We start from the raw sequence: 16,107 nt of genomic DNA on the forward strand, positions 1-16,107 counted from the left end.
ATTGTCTTAACTATTATTGCAGTCTTGTCTAGATGATCCTGCAATGCTTCTTTAATCTGTGATTCCATTATTTCCCTGGAACACAAGTTAAACTAACAGGTCTATAGTTACTTGTGTCACCTTTTGAAACCCCTTTGTGAATTGGTGATACATTTGCACACCTCCAGTCCATGGGGCCTCCCCTGAGTCCAAAGAAGCTCTCATAATTATGGCTAAGGGTTTGCTTACTTCCTTTGCTGCCTCTTTTAATATAACTGGATAGATCCCATCCACCCCAGGTGCCTTCCTTATGTTTAACTTCAACAAATTCTCCTCCTTTGCTCTCAATTATTACAAAATCATTTAACCCCCCCATTAGAGTTTTATAAACATCTGGCCTTCCCCTCATTGAATAACTCCTCATGTGTTGAATATAGATTCAAAATACTCACTCAGTTTATCAGCTACCTGAGCATGATCATCAGTAGTCAACTCATCTATGTTAAGTGGTGCAATTTGATTCATCCTTCTAGAGTTGAAATAAGTAAAGAACTCTCTGCTGTTTTTCTTTGCATCCTTTGCCAAGATTTATCGTAATCTGCCTTTGCCTGCCCAACTGCCTTTGTGACTTGATTACAGACAAGCTTATATCTGTCATAGATATCTGTCTCACCTGATAATTTATATGCATTCCATACATTTTTCTTCTCTGCAATGAGCCTCATTAATTCATCTGACATCCATTTAGGCCTGAACCTTGAATAGTATTTCTTAGTTGGAATGAAAAGCCTAGTAGCCTTCAAGATTAAGTTCCTGAAGGCTTCCCATTTAGAATTCAACATTGGTAACATCATCACTTGATCCCACAGTACAGAATTTAAAAACTGTCTGAGACCCCTGTAGTCACCTTTACGAAAACAAAAGCCCTTTCCTTTAGCCTTGATGGTAGTTGCATCTTTAAGTAATTCCCACATCAGTACATTGTGATCACTGTCACCTAGTGGTTCCTTTATCTGCAAATTCTTAATTCATGAATAATCTCTGCTGATAATCAGATCAAGAGTATTATTCCCTCTGGTTGCCTCTCGAACATGTTGCTGTAGAAGACAGTCATCCAGTAAATCCAAAAGTCTTGCTAGTGTGCAAGTGACCAATCCACAAGTTCCAGTCAATATCTGGAAAGTTAAAATTCCCCATTAAAAGACATTCTGATTTACTGGTCCACTCTATTTCTCTGCACAATTGCTCATTATACTCATCAGATTCATTAGGTCTATAACACACACACACACCTACTCTCATTTTTTCTTTCCCAGTGCTTGCCAAACAGACTTACCAAACAGACTCAGTATTGCATTGTCCACCAACATCAATTGGATGCACTACCTTAGATTTTGTGTTTCTTAACTAACAGCATAACTCCTCCTCCCTTCCTGTCCTGTCTATCCTTTCTGTACACATTGTACTCCCCAAATTCCAATTCTTCACTGCTTATATCTGTGTGACACCACATCTCTGATATCCCAACAAAGCTGCTTTTATGTCTTCACTAGCACTTAAAGCTCATCAAATTTATTAACTATACTCCTAGCATTGGTGTACATGCAAGTATACATGCACGTGTTTCTACTCTTATTTACCCTAACATAGCCCATGTATTTATTTGTTCCACTATGACTCCTAACAGTCCTGGAAATCTCCATTTCCTTGCTTTCTATGCTGCTGCTCATTCTAATAGAAGCAGTTTGATAATAGAGAGCTATTAAGCACTCAGTAATTCCTATATTCTGTTATATTTTGCAATCAACAGGGATTACTCTTATTTTTGATATAGGATGCTTCTTTTTCAACCTACTCCTAGTCCAACGCTTTGGATTTATTGAATGATTTATTATATTGCCTTTACAGATAATTGTTAATGCGATAATAGAGAGCTATTAACTGCTCGATAATTCCTATATTCAATTGTATTATGAAATCAACAAGGATTACCTTTATTTTTGATATAGGATGCTTCTTTTTCAACCAACTCTCCTAGTGCTTTGGACTAGGAGAGTTGGTTGAAAAACAGAGCATCCTATATCAAAAATAAAGGTAATCCCTGTTGGTTTCATAATAGAAGCAGTGCAAGAATCACTTTTGCCTCTACCTGCTGCCACTGTTAACCTTTTAGTCTGTGTATCCCCAAGCTAGCAGTTTTCTGACCCACCTAACACTGCCTCGATAGCATCAGCAAATATTCTTGCACCCTTTCTATTTAAGTGTATCCCATCCCTGTAGAAGCAGTCTCTCCTGTCAACAAGCATAGACCAGGCTGAAAAAAATTCTACCCCTTGAGCCTTGCACAATCTCTCCAGGGCCGAATTGATCGACAAGGCTCTCATCATATACTCCCTCCTATCATGTCTGGGCAGAATTGCAGACACTTTCATAATTAACCCAAACTAGCAATTTTTTTCAACATTGATCTGTACTTGTTGAGTAAATCTGTAGATCTCTTACTGTTAATGTCATTAGTTCCAATGTATACAACAATATCACCTTTTGTGCCCTTAAAAGATGATATCTGCTCTACGACGTCATCAACTTTTGCCCCTGGTAGACTTACCTTGGTCATAAGCCAGACAAGATCGAAAAGCCAGAGATTTTAAGCCAGATAAAATCTAAAAGAGGAGATTACAAATTACCAAGTCTCCGTCAGGGAATATTAGAATGGACATATGCACAAGTACCACATTTGAGGTGAAAGGAATCACACAGCGAATAATTTGGGCAACTGAGATGAGCAATGGTTGAATCAACCGATAACTGATATTCTGTCAGAAAAAGTACATGGGGTTTGGTAGCTGTAAGTGGAAATGGACATCATTGAGATTAGAATTGAGACCATGTATATTTGTGAAATGAACTAGAAACGGCGCTTCCGTAGCCAGGTGGGAAGGAGCAGCAGTGCATAGCACACGCTTCTTGATTAGACCGGGGCTCGAGCCCGTCACCACCAAATACAGAGGATGCAGAAAGGTCAGGGAATGACCACCGCATATCCCGGAGCAATATGGCCTTAGTTGCTAATGCTCCTAAAAACCAAATAACAAACGAACTAGAAACTGTTTGGGAGGTTTAGAACTTTTTGCAGATAAGTTTGCTCTATTAGTTTGACAATTCATGGTGTTTTCAGTAGTATGCAAAAAGTGTTGGGGGAGAAATGCTGTATGAAGTAATGAAATTTTTGTATATGTCATACACATGGTAAGAGTATACCCATATCCTTGACATAATGTGGCAGTTAGGTTAATTAATAACCCATCTCTAATGAAGGTTTCACTCTCTCATTGATGTTCTCTTTCTGCTGTATGCCTTTTCTATAGATACATCCATGGGCATTGTTCTTCTGAATTGGCTTCTGTAATTCCTGCTCTCTTCCAAACTACTCTGAATGCATGCTGCAATCACTCAGCATCCTTTTACTATCACAGAACCAACCTTTCTTCATCTTCATTTATTCCTTCAACTTCTGTTTGCTGCAATAATTTTCCTTCATACATATTTCCTGAAAATTACAACCTCCAGAAATTCAAGTCTAATGTCAACAAGTATCTTTTTAGTATTCAACCCACGCACAGTACTAAGTACTATAGGTTCTAATACTTTTTGCGCTTGGGGTTTTCAAAAAAAAGAAAAAAATTGCTACCAGATACTATATGAATCACACAAAGAAAGTTCTTTGTTTTGGGAGTTTTTGATATGTTCATTATTTTAGTCATAGAGCTCCTGTTTTTATCCGTCCATGTGTTGTTTTCTATAGTTCAACAAAAATTTTATATGAATTTGTATAATTATATAATCAAAATAACATATTAAATATTTTATATTTAGGTAAAGATGCTTCGGATTCCAGTTAGACGAATTTTGAAAGTTCCATCATCACTGGGTACAAGCCAGTCAGGTACACCTTGTTCTGTATTAAATCATTATTACAAGTTTAATTCAAAAGGTATTTAGAACTTCAGAAATTTATTGTAGGAACAAATGAACACACACACACACACACACACATACACAGAGAGAGAGAGAGAGAGAGAGAGCGAGAGCAGTATTTTATACATCAGAGTAAAAGAAATTGCAACATTTTACTTACTCTTACAAATGTTTGGGCTGGTCCCCATTTGCATCTCTGTGAATGTCAAAGCAATATTCTAACTTCTGTCATGCTTTGTTAGGTGTTTTTTTATCAGCTGGAATAACTCTGTCATAATTGTGTGCTGCTTCAAATCATTGTTATTGTGAGGGAGAGGAGGAACACCTTATCCTCTAATAATTTGTCTGATCTTCAGAATTTATTCAAATACTCACTTCCACAACACCAGATGGTAGTTTGTTCCAAAAATCAATTTGTGGATGAAAGATGAATTACTGTTTACTGGGGGAGGTGGTTATGAGATTTCCTTTGTTTTATTACATAAAACACTGTTCTACTGTACCTAGTGGTGTAAATAGATGATCTGTTTTCAATATATAGCTGTACCGTATATATATATTGAAAGTTAATTTAATGTTATTGAGTGATATAATAGTTTTGAATTCTAGTAAATATTCATTTATTAAAGAAAATATCTTTTGATCATATTCTAATCCTTGGTAAAGAACAAAGGTTTTTATTTATAATTGAACTCCTGGAATAATTACAACCATTTGTAATATGATGTGTTGTTATCTTTCATAAATAGTGTACATAATGTTAACCCTTTTCCAGTTGCACGAGAGATTAATTTCTTCAGTTATTTTTAAATGCTTTATATGCAAAAACTTCATGTTTAATTCATTCTAACAAGTCATTGGCTACTTTTCATGGACATTATGAAATTTCTATGAGTAGTGATGGGTGGATGAATGATGAGTGTGCCTATGGGAAGGTTGGGTGGTGTGAGAAATTCTACTCTTAAGTATTTTTGAAATAGAGTAGCCACTAAAATGAAATTATAAGCACCAGCTCAAGTACAGCTCTTGTTAGACGAATTTTTTTACAGTGTGATCCTTACAAAATTTTCAGTACATATTGAGTGAGTTAAGGGTATCATATTGGGGGGTATTTTCATCTATCATCTTGAAACAAGATGGCTTCATTCAGATAACAGGCACACCACCTATTTAATTTAAAACATATATCAGCAGTCTGATCCAAACCAGTTTCATAGTTTATGAGCAGAACCAGGGACATCCTAAAATAGTGTTTTATTTTAATCAGACATCTTAAATCAGCCTGTGAATGTTCACTTGTACAGAATTCTTTTTTTTTTTTTTTAATGTAAATCCTAAACATGAAACGTATTAGAGTCTATAGTAACTGCACATGGTTGAACATTGAGGAGATGAAAGAAGATGCTTGTTGATATTTGATTGAATTTCTCTAGATTGTGGTTTTCAGGAAATATGTATGAAGGGAGGCTGTTCCAGAAAGTGGAAGTCAAACTTATAAACAAGGAAGAAAAGTTTCTGTGAGTTTGAAGTCGTACAATAAAAGGAGTTGACTGGTTGTGACATGTGTTTGGAGAGACTTTGTAAGCGATGGGCCATTAATTTACTTAATTCCTCTCTTTGAATTGAGTCTAGAAGACAGAGGTTATTAGCATTAGTAGAGGCATTTGATGCAAGAAAGCAAGCTTATGCAGCATCAGCCAAAAAAAAAATAAAGTAAAATAAATAAATAAAAAATAACCACTTCAACTTCACCCCTCTGTTCGTTCGAAATACCTGTCCAGCTGAGCCTTAAACTTATTTAGGCTATCAACTTCCACAACAAGGGATGGAAGTCTGTTCCACCTACCAACCACCCGCTGGCTAAAGGCAAATTTCCGCACATCTATCCTACATCTGTCTTTCCTCAATTTGAATTTATGCCCTCTCAGGTGATTATTCTGAGCAAGAGTAAGAATCCCATCAGCATTGAGCATGCTCAAACCATTCAAGGCTTTGTACACCTCTATCAGATCACCTCGCTGGTGCCTAGTCTCCAGACACTGTAAATCGCAAAACTTAAGCCTTTCTTCATAAGAGCATCCCTTTGTTCCATTCACTAATCTTGTTGCCCTTCTCTGTACTCGTTCCAGCAGCTCTACATCCTTCTTGAAATGAGGCCTCCAGGCCTGTATACAGTACTCTAGGTGTGGCCTGACCATTGCCTTATATAAGGGAATAATCACCTCCTTATTCCTGCTAGAAAAATTCCTATATATCATTGACAATACACCATGAGCTACTCTTGCAGCCTGTCTGCACTGCTCAGAGAACTTCATATCTGCCTGAAACAACCACCCCCAGGTCCCTTTCATTCTCTACCACTGTCAGTGTAGTACCACAGAGTTGATACGTTGCTCTGGGGTTGCTGTTTCCCATATGTAGTACTTTACATTTGTCAATGTTAAACTTCATTTGCCACCTCTCAGCCCATCTGCTCAACCTTTCCAGATCCTGTGGCAGCAGCATAGTGTCATTAGTATCCTTGACAACCCTGCCAACCTTCGTATCGTCTGCAAACTTGGATATTAAGCGTGATATACCATCATCAATATCATTTATAAATACAGAGAACAATAAAGGACCCAATACTGAACCCTGAGGAACTCCACTAATAACATTAGTCCACAATGAGCAGTGTCCATTGATTACCACTCTCTGTCTTCTCCCCCTCAACCACCCCTTTATCCATAGCAGCAATTTGCCTCCAATGCCACACTGCTCCAATTTGTGCAGCAGTCTTCCATGTGCAACAGTATCAAAAGCCTTTCTAAGATCCAAGTATATAATATCAAAGTTTTTCCCTGCATCCAGTTCTTTTGTGACTGCATCATAGTATCCAATCAAATTGGTCAGGCAAGACTTCCCCTTAACAAAACCATGCTGTGTCTGAGCTGTAACTGAAGTCTTGTCTAGATGATCCTGCAGTGCTTCTTTAACCAGTGCCTCCATTAATTTTCCGGGAACAGAAGTTAAACTCACAGGTCTATAATTACTTGTGTCAGCTTTTGATCCTCCTTTGTGAATTGGGGTCACATTTGCACATCTCCAGTCCATGGGTACCCCCCCTGAGTCCAAAGAAGCTCTCATAATTCTCCAGTCCATGGGTACCTCCCCTGAGTCCAAGGAAGCTCTCATAATTATGGTTAAGGGTTTGCTTACTTCCATTGCTGCCTCCTTTAATATAACTGGATAGATTCCATCCACCCCAGGTGCCATTAGCATTAGTAGAGGCATTTGATGCAAGAAAGCAAGCTTATGCAGCATCAGCCAAAAAAAAAAAAAAAAACCCACTTCCACTTCACCCCTCTGTTCGTTCAAAATACCTGTCCAGCTGAGCCTTAAACTTATTTAGAAGAAGAAGAAGAATTCTTTATTATATACATTTAGGCTATCAACCTCCACCACAAGGGATGGAAGTCTGTTCCACCAACCAACCACCCGCTGGCTAAAGGCAAATTTCCGCACGTCTATCCTACATCTGTCTTTCCTCAATTTGAATTTATGCCCTCTCAGGTGATTTTTCTGAGCTAGAGGAAGAATCCCATCAGCATTGAGCATGCTTAAACCATTCAAGGCTTTATACACCTCTATCAGATCACCTCGCTGGTGCCTAGTCTCCAGACACTGTAATTTGCAAAACTTAAGCCTTTCTTCGTAAGAGCACCCCTTTGTTCCATTCACTAATCTTGTTGCCCTTCTCTGTACTCGTTCCAGCAGCTCTACATCCTTCTTGAAATGAGGCCTCCAGACCTGTATACAGTACTCTAGGTGTGGCCTGACCATCGCCTTATACAATGGAATAATCACCTCCTTATCCCTGCTGGAAAAATTCCTGTATATCATTGACAATACTCCATGAGCTACTCTTGCAGCCCGTCTGCACTGCTCAGAGAACTTCATATCTGCCTGCACAACCACCCCCAAGTCCCTTTCATTCTCTACCACTGTCAGTGTAGTACCACAGAGTTGATAAGTTGCTCTGGGGTTGCTGTTTCCGATAAGTAGTACTTTACATTTGTCAATGTTAAACTTCATTTGCCTCCTCGAAGCCCATCTGCTCAACCTTTCCAGATCCTGTTGCAGTAGCATAGCGTCAGTAGTGTCCTTGACAACCCTGCCAACCTTCGTATCGTCGGCAAACTTGGACATTAAGCTTGATATACCATCATCAATATCATTTATAAATACAGAAAACAATAATGGACCCAATAGTGAACCCTGAGGGATTCCACTAATAACATTAGTCCACGATGAGCAGTGTCCATTGATTACCACTCTCTGTCATCTCCCCCTCAACCACCCCTTTATCCACAGCAGCAATTTGCCTCCAGTGCCACACTGCTCCAATTTGTGTAGCAATCTTCCATGTGCAACAGTATCAAAAGCCTTTCTAAGATCCAAGTATATAATATCAAAGTTATTCCCTGCATCCAGTTCTTTTGTGACTGCATCATAGTATCCAATCAAGTTGGTCAGGCAAGACTTCCCCTTAACAAAACCATGCTGTGTCTGAGCTATAACTGAAGTCTTGTCTAAATGATCCTGCAGTGCTTCTTTTACCAGTGCCTCCATTAATTTTCCTGGAACAGAAGTTAAGCTCACAGGTCTATAATTACTTGTGTCAGCCTTTGATCCTCCTTTGTGAAGCCTTTCTTGTGTTTATCTTCAACAATTTCTCCTCCACTTTACTCTCAGTTATTACAAGATTCTCTAGCTTACTGCCAGAGTTGAATACACCTCTGGCATTCCCCTCGCTGAATAACTCCTCATGTGTGAATGTCGATGCAAAATATTCATTTAGTTTGTTAGCTACCTGAGCAGGATCATCAACAGTTGACCCATCGATATCAAGTGGACCAATCTGATTCATCCCCTTCCTTCTAGAGTTTACATAAGTAAAGAACTCTTTGCTGTTTTTCTTCGCATCCTTTGCCAAGCATTTCTCGTAATCTGCCTTCGCCTGCCTAACCTCCTTTGTAACTTGGTTACAGATCAACTTGTATCTATAATAGGCTTCTGTGTCACGTGTTAATTTGTATGTATCCCATGCATTTTTCTTCTCTGCCATATGCCTCATTAGTTCATCTGACATCCATTTAGGCCTAAACCTTGAACAGTATTTCTTAGTTATGTAAAGCCTAGTAGCTTCCAAGATAAGTTCTTTGAATGCTTCCCATTTTGAATTTGCTGTTGGTAACATCATCAGTTGATCCCACTGTATAGAATTTAAATACTGTCTCAGTCCATCATAGTCGCCTTTACGAAAGCAATACCCCTCTTTGAGTAAATCCCACTTCAGAACACTGTGATCACTGCCACCTAGTGGTTCATTTATCTGCAGATTTTTAATGCATGAAGAATCACTACTGATAATCAAATCAAGAGTATTACTCCCTCTAGTTGCCTCCCGAACATGCTGATGTAGAAAACAATCATCCAATAAATCCACAAAAGCCTTGCTAGTGTGTGAGTGACCAGTCCCCAAATTCCAGTCAATATCTGGGAAATTAAAATCCCCCATAATAAGACTCTCTGATTTACTGGCCCACTCGATTTCTCTGTACAGTTTCTTATTATTCTCATCAGAGTCATTAGGCCTATAGCACACTCCTACTCTCAATACTTCTAATTTTAATTTCTAATTACCCAGACTTCTAATCTCAGATTGAGATTAGAAGTCTGGGTAAACCTTAATAGAGATATGTGATCATGTCTAGATCCCTGAGTGTTATTGAAGATAAGCATAGGAGCAGAAGAATCCTTTTTGCAAGATATAAGATAGAATTGAGTTGTAGAGGGATTGAAATTAACTGTGTTATCTCTGCCTTGTTGTAAATTTATCCAGACATCAGCATTTATTAGTAATGTATATTCAAGAAGTTGAAGCTCTTTGTGCAGGACAAGATTTCTACAAACTGGAAGGTGGAATTTCTAAATTCTCTACCAGCATTAGTGGAGAAATTAGATTTTATGAATTGTAAAGAAATTATGAACATAGAAAGCCATCTATCAATATATGCAGTTAGTAGTCAGAGAGAAAACTGGATATCCAATTTCAAAAAACAGTTGGGAATCAGCAAGGTGGAAGCTTATTTAGAAAACCTTTATGGCAAACGTGATCAAAAAGCATTGAAATGTCAAGAGCAGTTGCTTGACTTTCACCAAGCTTTTTCATTGAAGTTGGCCACAGATGTGTAATATAAGCCAGTATATCACCAGTGGATTGACACTGATGGATTCTATACACTGCGATCATTGATCAGGTGGAAGGTTTTTAGATAGTTTAGGAATTGGCAGTTAATGAATTTCTCCATCACTTTAAAAAGAGTAGAAGTAAGTGCAATGGAAGAATAATTGGATGGGAGGGATTTGACACCCTTTTTAGGAACTGGTTGGATATGAGCAATTTTCCAAGCGGAAGGGAAAACACCAGTGGAATCAGAAAGTGTAAAAAGATGATACAGAACAGGAGTAAGCCCAAGATTGCACATTTTGAGAATAAGTGGAGAAACTAGATTGGGACCTGATCCTTTCTTAGCATCGACTGTTCAAAATTCTTCTGACATTCTTTTTGATGGAAGACCACAGGAGGCATTGAATGGATTGTACTGGGATTGGTAGGAGATAGTTTACCAAGATCATCAATTCATGAATTAGGAGAAAAGTAGGATGCGAGTAGATCAGTTTTATCTTTAGCTGAGGCGACACTAGGCCCATCTGGTTTTGACAGAGGTGGGAGTAGTGATGGGAAGTTGTATCCAATAACTTTGGCAGGACAACCAGAATGCTTGCCTACTATTTGGACAAGAAGCAATTTTCTACTTTTAGCCTATTCAAAATCTAGTTTACACTGATTAATAACTGCTTTACAATTTGCGAGCTTTGGTGTAAGCAGAAAATGAACCTGGAGGTTTGGATATAAGCCAATTCCAATATGCAACATTCTTATCTTGAACAACTTTAACACATTTATTGAAAACCAAGGTTTAAATAAAGGAAGATATTTTAAGGTACAGCGTGGAATAAAAAATTTCCTTCCTAAAAGAATAATTTCAGTGTCACAATCTGAGCAAACGTTGACATCAGAAGATTTAAGACAGTTATCCAACGAAGGAAAGGAAGAAAAGAAATCTCGCAGATTATCCCATTTTGCATTCTAATAACCATAAGAGTTGCGTAAAATGTATTTCTTATCAAAAAAATTTAAACCTTTTTTTTTAATTTTTAATAATATCTTTATTAATGTATTATTATCTTTATTGCAATATATCTTTACTGTATATTGCAATAAAGATAATAATATCTTTATTGCAATATACAGTAAAGGCTGATTGTATTTGAGGAGCCACAATTACATAATTCCCTCAGCATGAATTGTTGAGGAGGCTTCCATCCTGCAGTGGGTTGATAATGGCTGCACTTTACTTCTTTTTTTTTTTTTTTAATTACAAGTTAATGAAATATATGAGTACACAAAAGTGTTTTTGCTTAGAAAGGTTCACTTGCTGCTCTAGTTTAACACAACAGTTTTGAGGTTGTGGGTAATGAGCAGTTATTATTGTATAATTTAAATAAAAATAAACAATAGCAGAAGTAATGCTTTTTTAGCTCATGTTTACATTTGGTTAACCCCAGCTCCTTCTCCAAGTCAAATTGTAATGGGAACAATCTAATGGAAACTCTTTGCACTTTACACAGCTGCAATAAAACTATCAAAAAAGTTTTGTTTGTCAAATCTGGAAACATGAAAGAACTTCAGAAAAAAGTAGTAAACAGAATTCACTTGCATTAGCAAAAGATACTGTTGGTAATTTGCACTAAAATCACATTTCGACGAGGGTATATTTCACCAAAAGTATACTTTATTTTGGATTCTGATAACAATAAGAGTTGCGTAAAATATATTTCTTATCAAAAAGAAAGTTTAAGAACCCCTTATGAGGGGTTCTTAAACTGTGGGTTGCAACCCCAAGAGGGGTCACGAAAAAAATTCTGGGGGTTGCAGCGAACATTGATAAATGTGATTAAATTAAATATTTATTATAGAACTATTGAAATTATTATACACCAGCTGTTCTTCTGTTCTTAAACTGTATGTCGCAACCCCTCTGAGGATTGTGAAAAAGAATCTGGGGTCACTAATAATTTTGCCTTATGAAAAGGGGTCACAGATAAAAAAAAAAAGTTTAAGAACCTGTGCTTTAAACAATATGCTGTATTTGACTACATGCACAGTATATGTTAAATTATTAAATGCAGTTGCATAAAAGCTGAAAATATTTCATTCTTAGCTATTTTACTTTCAAAATGTAATGTTTTATGAAGTTATCAAGAAGTTTGTAAGATTGAGATATGAATTTTTTTATATCGAAGGTCAAAAGTTTTTGTTTGTCAGAGTGTAAGTTTGTAACTTGCATGGGTCCTAAACCAGGAGCTCACTGCACTAGGAAAAAAAATTAATATCAATGCTTTATTTTGGGGCACATGCAAAATATTTTGGACTATTTTGCATGTGTTCCAATTGCATGTGCACTTCTGTGTTTGAAGAAAAAGTACATCTATCTGTTAAAATGAACATGCTGATTTTATAAAATTGCAATTTTGTATAAATTGAAATTTTTCTCCAAATTATTTTATAACACAAGTTCACGAGATGGTCTACTGTTGGTATTTATTAGTATTTTTTACTATTTTTCTCAATTAACAAAGCGTTGAAAAAGAAGTGAAACTTATGAAAGAAATTGACATTGTTATGTTATACACATAACAGAAACTGTTGAAAGTGGTGGACGTTACATTTCTCATACAAATATACCCAACAAACTTGTAATGTTTCTGGAAGTGTTATATGTTTCTGTTTATATATGGCCCTTTCAGGGAATGAGGATTATTTGAACACACAGTGATCTTAACTCTTAAAACAAGAAATCAGATATGCCAGGGGATGCAAGAGTTATAAGCAGTTGTATTGTCTTCTTGAAACCAAAGTTTTAAACTGCTTTAAAGAATTCATCCCAAAGGTCGCGGGATCGAATCCCGCCTCGGGCTTGGATCAAAGTACTGCAAAAACCTTGGGAGGTGCATTATGGCCACAGAAGCCGATGCGCCAACTACCAAAAAAAAAAAAAAAATTCATATGGTGATGTTCTCACAATTTTGTACATTATGAAAACATAGCATGGACTGTTGATTATTTCTTTAAAGAAAGTAATGTAGAGTTCACCACATTCCAACTTTTTGGGAGCATAAAGTTGCATGTCTCATGTTTTTAAAAATATTCATCAGTTCTGAGAATTAATGTATCCTCCAACTGGAAATCTTACCTTTCCTGAACTAATCTAGTTTTTTTTTAGTGTGAGAAGGTATGAGTTCCACACGACAGCAATACTGGAACTGCATTTCCAGCAATACTGGAAATGCAGGCCATATAAAATGCAGAAATTCATGCATTTTATATGGCCTGCACTTTATGTGTGCAATTTATAACATTTTACAGAGTGCTTTATGAACAGAGCTAACAGACGTGCTGCCTGGAATGAAATCCTTCTTATGGATTTTATGATACCTTTGAACATTTCGGCATTAATATATTCAGGTTTCTTTTCCTTATAGACTTTTTTATTTGCTTTTGGGTATGCAACACTCAGCTTCTTAAATATTTCATGCAGATATTTGTTGTTAGATTTATTTCGAGTAAGGCATTAACTGTGGTATGTTTCTTTGTAAATTCTTCTTTGATGGCTTCTTACTCTAGTTTTTAATGTAACCTTTCCAAAATGAATATTCTTTGTTGCAAACTGTATTGCCATTATTGTACATTAAAGAACTGAAAGAAGGAAAGAAATATTGCATCATTTATTTTTTGAAATACTGCTCAAAATGTATTCATAACAGGTTTTTTGTTTTATTTTGTTAATAGAGGTGGCAAAATGTATATATTTTGATGTGATTGAGATGGGACAAAATCTATTAAATTATTTGTTTACATTATTTTTGTAATTAAGTAATAGTGTTAACATGAGATGCTTATACTTATTTCTGTTGTAGTTCTGAAATTTCTATGAATAGTAGTAGTGGCATGTGATGCAAGAAAGCAAGTGAGGCATTAACTGTGGGTAGTTACTTCTACCCATATGCAGTACTATGAGCTTATGCAGCATCAGCCAAAAAAAAAAAAAAAAAAAAATCACACCATTCCCTCCAAATGCCTGTCCAGTTCAACTTCCATGATAGATGGAAGTTTGTTCCAGCAATTAACCACCAGCTGGCTAAAGGCAAATTTCCGCACATCTATTCTACATCTGTCTTTTATTAATTTGAATTTATGCCCCCTTAGCTTCGTAATCTGAACAAGTGGAAGGATGCCATCAGAATTCAGTGTGCTCAACCCATTCAAGGCCTTATACACCTCAATCAGATCACCGCGCAGGTGCCTAGTCTCCACCACTGCAATTTGCAGAACTTAATCCTCTCTTGGTAAGAGGATAACTTCATTCCCTTCACCAATCTTGTTGCCCTTCTCTGTACATGCTCAAGCAAATCTAGATTCTTCCTATAATGAGGCCTCCAGACCTGTACACAGTACTCAAGGCGTGGCCTGACCATTGCCTTATACAGAGGGACAATCACCTCCTTTTCCCTGCTAGCAAAATTCCTATATATCATTGACAAAACCCCATGACCTGCCCTGGCAGCCTGTCTGCATTGCTCAGAAAACTTCATATCTGACTGCACAATTACTCCCAGGTCTTTTTCATTTTCTATCATCTTAAGTGTAGTACCACAGAGTTGGTATGTTTCTCTGGGGTTACTTCTACCCATATGCAGTACTTTGCATTTGTTAAGGTTAAACTTCAGTTGCCACTTCTTAGCCCATCTGCCCAAATTATATAGATCCTGTTGCAGTAGCACACTGCCATTGCTGTCATTAACAACCCTGCCAACCTTTGTATCATCTGCAAACTTCGACACTAAGCCTGATATACCATCATCAATATCATTGATAAATGTACAAAACAACAGAGGACCCAACACCGAACCCTGAAGGACTCCACTAATAACATTAGTCCACGAAGAGCAGCACCCATTGATTACCATCCTCTGTCTTCTCTCACTCAACCATCCTTTTATCCATTGTAGCAACTTACCCTTAATACCATTCTGCTCCAATTTGTACAATAGTCTTCCATGTGCAACAGTGTCAAAAGCTTTCCTGAAATCCAAATATATGATATTAAAATTATTTTTTGTATCCAGTTCCTTTGTAACCACATCATAATATCCTATCAGATTTGTCAGACAAGACTTTCCCTTAACAAACCTATCCTGTGTCTGAATTATTGCTGCAGTCTTGTCTAGATGATCCTGCAACGCATCTTTAACCAGTGACTCCATTATTTTACCCCCAACAGAAGTTAAACTAACTGGTCTGTAATTATTCCTGTCACCCTTTGATCCACCCCTTTGTCAATTGGGGATACATTTGCACATCTCCAGTCCGTGGGGACCTCCCCTGAGTCCATGGATGCTCTCATAATTATGGCTAAGGATTTGCTTAGTTGCTTTGCTGCCTCCTTTAATATAACTGGATAGATCCCATCCACCTCAGATGCCTTTCTTATGTTTAACTTCAACAATTTCTCCTCCACTTTGCTCTTAGTTATTACAAAATCATTAAGCACCCTGCTACAATTTGATAATCTGCCATGTTCAAACCATAATAACTCATGTGTGAATGTAGATGCAAAATGCCCGTTCAGTTTGTTTGCTGTCTTAGCAGGATCATCAACAGGTGAACCATCAATATCAAGTGGACGAATCAGATTCATCCCCTTCCTTTTAGAGTTTATATAAGTAAAGAAATCCTTGCTGTTTTTCTTAGCATCTTTTGCCAAAGCTTCTGACTAGCTTATATCTGCCACAGGCTTCTGGGTTACTTGATAATTTATATGCATCCCATGCATTTTTCTTCTCTGTCATGAGTCTCATTAGTTCATTTGATAACCATTTAGGCCTAAACCTTGAACAATATTTCTTAATAGGTATGAAACTTTTAGTAGCATCCACGATTAATTCTTTCTTGAATGCTTCCCACTTAGAATTTACTGTTGG

General features: G+C 37.1%; 1 protein-coding gene across 1 annotated transcript in view; it reads left to right on the forward strand.

Annotated features, from left to right (window-relative positions):
• The window catches only part of ND-75 (NADH dehydrogenase (ubiquinone) 75 kDa subunit), a 139,537-nt gene that overhangs the window by 10,904 nt on the left and 112,526 nt on the right, over nucleotides 1-16,107 (forward strand). The window contains exon 2 of the mRNA XM_090373926.1: nucleotides 3,856-3,925. Coding sequence (XP_090230052.1) covers nucleotides 3,862-3,925 — 64 coding nt within the window. The 5' untranslated portion in view covers nucleotides 3,856-3,861. The remainder of the gene's footprint in view (nucleotides 1-3,855; nucleotides 3,926-16,107) is intronic.

Source organism: Mastigoproctus giganteus, chromosome 5 (assembly GCF_048544385.1).
Source record: "Mastigoproctus giganteus isolate SK-2022 chromosome 5, ASM4854438v1, whole genome shotgun sequence".
NCBI classification, from domain to species: Eukaryota; Metazoa; Arthropoda; class Arachnida; order Uropygi; family Thelyphonidae; genus Mastigoproctus; species Mastigoproctus giganteus.